This window comes from Spea bombifrons, chromosome 7, assembly GCF_027358695.1.
Source record: "Spea bombifrons isolate aSpeBom1 chromosome 7, aSpeBom1.2.pri, whole genome shotgun sequence".
Classification (NCBI taxonomy): domain Eukaryota; kingdom Metazoa; phylum Chordata; class Amphibia; order Anura; family Pelobatidae; genus Spea; species Spea bombifrons.
Genome location: NC_071093.1, coordinates 30596068 through 30606083, shown reverse-complemented (window position 1 = coordinate 30606083; position 10016 = coordinate 30596068). Strand labels below are relative to the sequence as shown.

Here is a 10016-nt window from a genome sequence, read left to right as displayed (position 1 = left end):
GAGGTAAGAAGGAGATGGAGAGCTGGCAACAGATGATGGGAGAGAGCGTGTGTAAGCATGTATGTATGTATGTGGTAGAGTGTGTGTTATTGTATAGAGTTAGCATGTGCGTATGAGTGTTTTGTGCTAGTGTGTGTTACTGTATGGCAATAGGCTAGAGCATGTAGATATATGTAGTACCGTATATAATTTAAGCATGAGTGTGTTTGTTAGTGTTTGGTATCAATGTGTGGGTGTGTCTGTGAGTGTTACAATGTCAGAGGTGAGCTGTATGTGTATAATGTTAGAGTGAATGGGGGTACGTTTGCATGTTGCATGTTAGTATATATATATATATATATATATATATTGAATAGAGAAATGAGTTTGGTTTTTTTTCGATGGTCTCCAGTCCACTAAGGTGTGCAATGAGTGTATTTAATGCTCCGTTGCCAATTTAAAATATGCGTTTTCTTTTACCTGGTTATAGGAAAGAAAAATTAATTTGAAAATAATATTCACTTTGAGTAATCTTATAATAAATGTGTCATTAATATATTTTATTGTACAAATCAAATAGTGATGGTCTTATGGCCTTGCTGAGGATGATGGGAGTCGTGGCTCACCAAAAGCCATGAAGTTAATAGTTGGTTAATCCAGGAATCAATTCTTCCTTCGACTTTCTTTCCCCAAATTAACACTAAAGCACACTCTTGTGTCATTGCCACCCAGCTCGATGGATGGGCGCTTCCCACAGAGAAAACAACAGCCACCTTGCAGTCCTGCCCTTTTGCGTGGGGAGATCTGATTGCTCACAGAGCGATCATACGCTTAAGTGTCATTGGCTAGAGCAGGATCAGCTGGTTAACTGGGCGTGGCGTAGTCAGAAAGCCGTGTAGCGGCTTCCTTGTTGTGCAGCCAGTGCCTTTTGGAGGAGTTGTCTGTAGCCGGTGATCCGATCAGCCATTGTACAACCTTCAGCTGTCAGGTAACGCAGTCAGTAGAGCCCACTGCCCACTCCCCACCCCTTTGTCTCAATGTGCAGATGTACCTTTTAACAAGTAAAAACCGATCTTTGCAGCAAATTAACCGCAGATCCCCCGTGTTCTCACAACTTGTATTTAATTAATGAGATCATGCTGATAATTCTATACAGTAACCCTAAATCTTAGTTATAAACCACCGGTGATGCATATGCAATTAATTTTAATGCAATCATGGTGGTTGTAGCTAAATAGAATATGAGCCCGTAATACAGTGAAGAACAAATGTATTAAAATGGGTTGCCTTGAAACAATAGATGTCTAATGCAGTCTTGCGATGTTTTTAAGTTTATCATACATTTTACATACGAAGCCCTTCACTTATTCCCGTAATCTGTTCCTCCAAATCGTTGACATTTCGGCCACATTCATTCATTCGTTAGGCTGTAAATAGCCAAGTCATCCTGCCATGGCATCTGTGGACTGCATAACCTCTTCTTCTTTCCAGATCCTGGAATTTGAGCCTCAGATTTCCCAATGTACCTTATAGAATTTATGATCATTTATTAGCAGTGCCAAGATGTCTATAACCCAGTACACCACCATTTATAAAATAACATACTTCATCACTGTATATCACTGCTAATAAATTATTTATTCTGATATTCTAAGTGCTGGGTTTTATCATTATCCACTATATGTACTATAGTCTTAACTGATTCCAAGTCCTTGTAGCAGAGAATGTTACATAATAATCTATTTTCTGTGTATAGATATATATATATATAATTTGTGTATAGTATATGGGCCCCTTCCACAAACTAGATATTGCATATGGCCAAAGAGGGACATTTTTGGTTGAGATGGCATGGTTAGAGGAATATGTAAGGAATATATTTCCTGAGATATATGTGGATCTGTGACCTGTTGATAATTGTTGATGTAACCAAGTTCAATATTTAGGATAACATTTTAGTTTAGTTAATTTTATTTGTAAACATTTTCTGCTGATTTTACAACAACACAATGTTTGCATTTAAGCTAGTGTTTACCATTGTAGCGTTGCTCTACGGCACACTGAATAATAACATTTATGACCCTAATCTGAGATCATACTTAGTGAGAAATGGCCTTGTGCCTAATCTTATCTGAGCACTAGTATTATCCTTATCCAGAAAACCGCAGAGTCACACATTGGAATTGAATGGCCCATTCGTCGTTTCAGCGATTATTTGTAGCATATCCATAAGAAGAGGTCATTGTACAATATTGTCACTCAAATCAATCTAAAGGATGGCTCAGGTGGCAACATTACACTAAAGCGTGAATATATGACTGGATGTGTATATACATCCTAAGAAAGAGCCAAGACTTTGAAAAGTAATCTATTTTACTGAAAAATAATAAATGCATGCTAGAGAAACCAATTGTCCAAGTTTGGCTTTTAGGTGTGCTTCTGCCCATTATAGTTATCCGAGAAATCCCATCTTAACATGTTAACTAGCCTTATAATGTAAAATAAGCTACCCAAGGTTTATTGTTCAGGGTTACCTTTTTGCCATCCCGTCAACTCTAGTTTTTTTCCCTCTTATTTCTACTGTACAGCATGTCTAAGAAAATCCAAGGTGGCTCCGTGGTGGAGATGCAAGGAGATGAAATGACTCGGGTAATCTGGGACCTGATTAAGGAGAAGCTCGTTTTGCCCTATGTAGAGTTGGATCTGCACAGGTAATAGTTCCTATCTGCTGTCAAATACTGTTTCCATCCAATAAATGGCTGTCCTGGATGAAATGGTTTGAAATATGAGCAATTAGCTTAATTTAGCAAGGTCACTTAGTGTGTTGAACGCTGCAAAGTTCAGGGGGAACTGTTTTGAAAGCTGCTCGTAGAAGCTAAATGTGGTCAAAGCAAATCCTTTTACAGCTGCTGTTCGGGACTCAGCCACGTTATCTTATTATTTATCAAAATAAGTTTATACTATAGTATAGTCTTTTTTTCTTCCTTCCTACACTGTATATATTATGCTAACTGTGGAATACATATCAGGCTTTGAAAGGGAGCCTTTGCTGCAGGGCTGGATTGAGTATTTTTGTAAACCCTCTACAATGCTACCAAGATTAATGTGTTTTTCAAGCTGCTTATGAATAAGAAAGACAATGGTACCTTCAGTTTGAGTCGTAGTCCAGAAGAATCGCCCTTTGCTCCATCTAACTTGTTCTCCTATCCAAGCAGACTTTGACCTGAAAACAAGAACCAGCTTTTCTGGTAGATGTATTGCATTAGCTCCTTAGAAACATGAATTGAAATATCCTTGGATGTAGAGGAAAGGTCACGGGCTGGGGCTACCAGTTCCTACGTGCTTAGAAAACACACGTGCACGCTCATGCTGTGTGTGCACTTTGGCTGATCAGTGCTCTTAGCATTCCTTTTCTCCAGTGCAGTATGTGCTGGTTTATAAACCCTATACGTAGAATCTCACAACAGTCCCATGGGAAAAGAGTTCATTTCAAGCTAGAAAACCAATGTCTGATTTTGTTGCAATCTGTTATTAGTTGTTGTATAGTCATTCTTGCTTAAAGGGACAGTCTACTGCAGCAATTTGCAAGAACAGAAACACACCATTTAAGTTTTTATAAATGACACATTTCCCCAGTGCCCTTGGTAAAAAGGCTACCGTACGATGTCTATGAAAGGGGAATGACCCATGAGTCATATTTGAATGGAAAGGTTAGTTGTGTCGAGGAATTCTCTGCAGGGCTTTAGATCGCAGTGTTCCTGACCTCTCCTCCACCAGAGTGTGTTAAATGGTGCTATTCCGATGCAGCTTTACGTTGCCAACTGTATAATAAATACCGTATATCACCATCGTGTATGACAAACAGAATCATAGTGGATAATGAACAGTGGTCTAAACCTCGTTTTCTTATGATCTACATGATTTATTCCTCTCCCCTTTTGTTAAGCTGTTATTTATTGTTGCTTGGTCCAGGCATCCTTCAGAAGAATGGGATAAGCAGAAGAAAGAGAAATCCGGGATAGGAGATTATTTAAATATGATAATTCTGTCACCCTTTGCCACTCATCCCAGCTTTTAAACAAACCATATCCAAAATCATTATACTAATTATACCAAAAGCACAATCACTTATGTATTTTTACATGTGAATTCATACTATAAATAAAATATGATGCTTTAATAGTTGTGGAAGTGGGCTATACTTAGGAGTTGTGATATAACCTATTTTATTTTTATACTCGCTTATCACCCTTTTATTTTTCCTGCCAAGCTATGATCTTGGCATGGAGAACCGTGATGCCACTGATGATAAGGTTACCGTTGAAGCCGCAGAAGCCATCAAGAAGTACAATGTGGGCATCAAATGTGCCACCATTACACCAGATGAGAAGAGAGTGGAGGAGTTCAACTTGAAACAAATGTGGAAGTCTCCAAATGGAACCATTAGGAACATTCTTGGTGGCACAGTGTTCAGAGAGGCCATCATCTGCAAAAACATTCCCAGGCTCGTCTCTGGATGGGTCAAGCCCATCATCATTGGTCGTCATGCATATGGGGATCAGGTGAGATTTGAAAACTAGGCTAGAAGCTTTGTCACAGACCTTTGTTGATACAAAGTAGCACAGTTTAGAAAACGTTATGTTGTGCTAAGTTGATTTTTTTTTTTGTGTGATACAAATAAAGGTGTGTTTGGTTTTTTTTTTTTTGGTTTGTTAACCTGAAAGTTGCCCTGTAAATCCTTGAAAAAGCTAAGTTTGCATACCTTGATTAATGATTTCCTTTAAAGTCTAACTAGTATTGGGGGGGAAAAAATACATATTACTTCCAGTTTTGAACTTTATCCTGTTGTATGAAAGAACAAATTACTAAAGTCTTCAAAGTCCAGAAACATTGTGTCATTCCATTGACGGCACGTAAGAGGCAGTATATATTTGTTTGCGACTGAGGAAGAAAGACGTTGGGACATTTGTGTCCAATTTTTCAGAGATCAATGAAAATAAATTGATTACATCAGTCATGTAGAACAATGACATCACTGGTCCGTTTTAAGGACATAGTAACATGTAATCATCATGATTTGAGATATACCTCTATCCACCTTCAGTTCTATGAGTTAATTCACTAAATGCATAAATACATGTAGTCTGCTTTGCAAAGCCAATCTCCGAAATGCTGCTTTCTAAAGCAGTAGAAATGCAACAAAAGTGTTTATTTTTATATTTAGGTCATTGAATGCCACTTGATAATGTTCCTTATGCCTTCTACAGTACAGAGCGACTGACTTTGTAGTCCCTGGACCTGGAACAGTAGAAATCTCATTCACTCCAAAGAATGGTGGGGAACCTATTAAATACGTTGTCCACAATTTTGAAGGTAATATTTTAAATAAATAATAAATTAATAAGTATTACTTTTCATGTCTGCTAATGTCAAAAATATAGTTGGAAAGATCAGTTTGGGGAAAAATAAGAGTTCGCTTTAAATAACCAGCTACCGCAGTTACCAGAGTACAGTATATGAATTATTTAAATATCTATCTTGCTGTTGTTGAAAGAATTATTTGTAGATTTAAAGTTCTAACAAACGCCATTCACTGTGAATTCTGTCTCTGTTTTATAGAATGTTTATGTATTCTCCTTCTACAGCATTGTAATAACTGTACCTTTAAGGCTTTGCTGATTTATTTGTTTTGTTATATGCCCTCTGCTGTCAAATTCTGGAACACAAAGTAAAAAAAAAAAAAAAAAAAAAAAATAATTCCCCAAATTATTCAAATCTGGGCACCAAGGTGAAGGGTTTGCAGGAAAAAAGTTGCCAGCAAAGCTTTAGAGATCTCGATATGTATAACATGGAGGAAAGAAGAGATAGGATAGAAACATTTTAAAAATGATTTAAAAAGAAGGGGAATGTAAGAACAAGATGTCATAATCTACAAATAGATGGTTAGATGAAGTGTAAAGAAGACAAGACCAAGGACTGATTTGAGTCCTTTCATCAGGAGAACTGGTCAGCCTAGATGGGCAAATTGTTCTTATGTGGCAACCAATGCTATGTTTCCGTCTGTAGAATAAAAGAAATGATTATGTTAAAGAATCATTAACATAAATGGTGATTATTTCTCTTCCGTTTCTCTCAGAGTGTGGAGGAGTTGCCCTGGGAATGTATAACACAGACCAATCCATCAGAGACTTTGCTCACAGTTCCTTCCAGATGGCTCTGGCTAAAGCCTGGCCCCTCTATATGAGCACAAAGAACACCATCCTCAAGAAATATGACGGACGCTTCAAAGACATTTTCCAGGAAATCTATGAGAAGTATGTGTGTGTGTGACTGTATGTATATGTGTAATATATCTAATTATGCACTAATGCACCATAATACTATGCTTGACATCACGGGGGGGGGGTTCCTCTGACTGTAAAGATAAAATGGGAGTTGGAGAACCTCATGTGTTGAAGTACATTCGTACAGTACAGATGTAGTCATTGTTCCAAGAACTCTGTGCTCCAAACACAAATGGCCACACGTATCAAGTCAAAAAAATGGTAACCATTGTAGGGCACTTACCATAGCAATCAATGGAATTTGTCATCTTATGGCTCCAGATGAAGTTCCAGTGTTGTCTTGCAAAGAAAACCTCGAGTAATGAACACTTATGTGAAAGACCTACTTATTAATAGTGTGTATTCTGTTTCAACAGGGAATACAGGTCCCAGTTTGAAGAGAAGAAGATATGGTATGAGCACAGACTTATTGACGACATGGTGGCACAGGCGCTGAAATCAGAAGGTGGCTTCATCTGGGCCTGTAAAAACTACGATGGCGATGTACAGTCCGATTCAGTTGCACAAGGTGGGATATGGTCAGAAAGTTTGCATTAATCCATTGGTAAATCCCATATGTATATTTCTATGTCAAGTTATTTTAGTATTAACTTTACTTTATTTTTAAGCATTTTAATATCCCTTTATACTGTGATCCAGATTGATACATTAGTTTAAAACTTTTCCCTTTTTAGATCAATAATTTTTTACAGCAGAAAATTCCATTGGGAAAGAAGTGTTAGATTGTGTACGAAATGTATTTGTTCTGTTTCTGATATTTATCTAACCTCCCCAATATATTATTAATGCTAAAGGCCCTTTTATAGTTAATTGTTTTCAATTACCGGTCAGCTACCCACTGAAAGGAGCTACACATGTTTTGAACAGTGGCATTCACCGTCTAGTGGCTGGGTGTACCTAAGGGTTAAGGTCTCAACTAATCGTTCTCAATAGTGGCAAAGATATCTGCCAGCATTTATCAAAAGCTTGCTTGGCGTTTTGCAGAGCGTGCAACTTATATTCAGACTAATTTAATAGTTTCTTAGATAAAGCAAAATTTTAACTGAATTAAGTTATATTGCAGAAGAAATGAATTTGATGAACCAATTATATATAATATTTATATATATCACAGTTTTGGGTCACACAGTTTTCATGGAAAAACAAGGACGTTTCTCGCTGTAACATAATTGCAAAAGGGTTTTCTAATGATCAATTAGCCTCTTAAACTGAATAATGGATCAGCTAACACAATGTGCCATTGGAACACAGTAATGATGGTTGCTGATAAAGGGCCTCTGCACCCCTATCAAGATATTCCAATAAAAATCAACCATTTTCAGCTACAATATTCATTTACAACATTAACAATGTTTACACTGTATTTCTGATCCATTTTATGTTAATGGAGAAAATTAGCTTTTCTTTCAAAATCTAGGGCATTTCTACATAGTGTGTGTGTGTGTGTGTGTGTGTGTGTGTGTGTGTGTGTGTGTGTATATATATATATATATATATAATGAGATTGGGAAATGTAGCATTGTACAAGCCTGGTACGTCATTGATCTGCTTTGATCAACAGAGCGAAGGTGACAAATGCGTTTTGTCCTGTAGGTTACGGTTCTCTTGGGATGATGACCAGTGTTTTGATTTGCCCCGACGGGAAAACTGTAGAAGCTGAAGCTGCCCATGGCACTGTCACCCGTCACTACAGGATGCACCAAAAAGGGCAGGAAACATCCACCAATCCCATTGGTAAGTGCATTTGCTTAAAAAAAAAACCCTTGCAATAATTTATTGTATTCAAGCATTTTAACACAAGTTGTATCTACTTTACTAATACATATACATTCTTTCAGCATCTATCTTTGCATGGACTCGAGGACTGGACCATAGGGCAAAGCTGGATAACAACCCCGAACTTAAGAACTTTGCCGCGGCTTTGGAAGAAGTCTGCATTGAAACAATCGAGGCTGGATTCATGACCAAGGACCTTGCTGCTTGCATTAAAGGTTTACCAAAGTAAGTGACTGCAGCTTCTAGGCAGATCTTTGTTGAGGAGAGTTGGGCAGAGCATCTCAACTGTCTACCCAAAACACACCTCGGGAGGTTTTCATATATATTATACAAATATTTGTTTCTTTAGAAAAGTAATACGTGTCTCCTGGTCTCTTTCAGCGTGCAGCGATCCGACTACTTGAACACCTTTGAATTCCTGGATAAACTGGCTGAAAATCTGCAGCTGAAACTTAGTGCTCAGCCCAAGTTGTAATAGCAGAGTCTTAGAAGAAAACACTCAGGTTCCCTGTTTTTTACCCTTGGTTTACAGGATCCAACAGGACCTTTATCTTAGCCTCACAAGGGAAAGTGCTAGTCTTCTGTGTCTTGAACCCTAATAATTGGTAATCACTGTGCCAAATGGCAATTTCTGGTTGCGTTTCCACAGCCGGATGTCCTCCAAAAAATGTTAGCGATGCAGTCACACATTCAAATGAATACTACTATGTGCATATATGACTGAAGTTGTATTGGCATTAATTTGATAGACACGCTGTATAACTGCACAGTTAATTGCGTGTTGAACCTAGAGTTTTGAGAAACAGACCAATATTGGTTAGATTAGATGGAACACAAATAAAAGAAAAGAGGGATTAATGCCATAACTTTCATATTTGACGCTCCCTATACATAATGGCATGCACATCATATTGCATATCTTGCAGAATCCTAAATGGCTAACAAGATCCGCTAACTGAATACTTTAACGGGGCTTTGCATTAAAGAACTTGCACCGCTTATTGCACAAGCCAACCACAGTGTTGTCCGTCCTATTCTTGCAGGTTTAGCGCCAGTCTTTAGGTGGTGCATAATATTTGTATTCCAGATAGGGATTCCAAATTGTTCCTCGATGTGTTTTAGGCATCTATAGCCATGAGTGCCACAAATCACCTACAGGCATGTAGAACTCCCTATCTTAGGGATCACAAAAATCATGTTTTTCGCTGGAGAAAAGAAACGCTAAGACTTTTGTTGGTCTATTAAATGAGACATGAAGAGATTACAGATTGTCACAGATAGCCTGTGATCTATCATATCCCCTCAACTCAGCCGCAAACCAGTTGGATGTTTCTGCAACTCAAACTAAATGGTATAGCAACCAGTGCACTAAATAGCAACATTTTCATTTCGGCATCATTGTTAAATCTGCAAACGGTCAAATGCAATTGTCTGCTTTTATACATAGGCATGTCTTTTTTTAATAAATCAATTTCATAATTAGTTTGGCTACAGATGTTGTACGAATAAAAATCTGAAGTATTATACTTGTACGGGACTGAAGCTGGTTGTTCGTTGGGATTTACTTACAGAGACAGTCTTAGTGTCTTATTGAATCCCTACCAATGAAGACATATGCATTACTTACCGGTAGGGGGGGCTTACCTTTTTAAAAGATGTAGTGCACCGTTCCCTCCGGACCTGTTTCCATGCCCATTAGTAAGAGGAAGGTGCTTCTACTGAAATATTGTTAGACCCCCATGGAACTCTGGCACCAGTCAGCGCTGGAGATGGCTGGTGGTGAATATAGCATGCGGTAAGGATAGGTTAAATCGGTCTGGGCTTTAGGTTTCCCACATCCACAATAGGTGGCCCAGATTGACCTGAGCATGAGCAGGCTTCTGGTCCCACACCTGTACACTAGAAGATGAACTGCAC

The 10016-nt window shown here is 38.1% G+C and overlaps 1 protein-coding gene across 1 annotated transcript; it reads left to right on the top strand.

Moving 5' to 3' along the window:
- The first annotated feature begins 838 nt into the window (after nucleotides 1-838).
- IDH1 (isocitrate dehydrogenase (NADP(+)) 1) lies at nucleotides 839-9581 on the top strand. The gene is made up of 9 exons (XM_053471677.1): nucleotides 839-967; nucleotides 2568-2690; nucleotides 4250-4541; nucleotides 5247-5352; nucleotides 6116-6293; nucleotides 6680-6831; nucleotides 7917-8057; nucleotides 8162-8324; nucleotides 8481-9581. The coding sequence occupies exons 2-9, from the start codon at nucleotides 2569-2571 to the stop codon at nucleotides 8572-8574; spliced, it is 1248 nt and encodes a 415-aa protein (XP_053327652.1). The 5' UTR covers nucleotides 839-967; nucleotide 2568; the 3' UTR covers nucleotides 8575-9581.
- The last annotated feature ends 435 nt before the right edge of the window (nucleotides 9582-10016 follow it).

What these genes read in the sequence shown, in the direction of transcription:
- IDH1 (XM_053471677.1), top strand. Translation starts at nt 2,569, where the DNA reads ATGTCTAAGAAAATCCAAGGTGGCTCCGTGGTGGAGATGCAAGGAGAT. An exon ending in CGTTGTCCACAATTTTGAAG is followed by an intron (nt 5,353 to 6,115) that starts GTAATATTTTAA and finishes CGTTTCTCTCAG; the next exon opens with AGTGTGGAGGAGTTGCCCTG. An exon ending in AACATCCACCAATCCCATTG is followed by an intron (nt 8,058 to 8,161) that starts GTAAGTGCATTT and finishes ACATTCTTTCAG; the next exon opens with CATCTATCTTTGCATGGACT.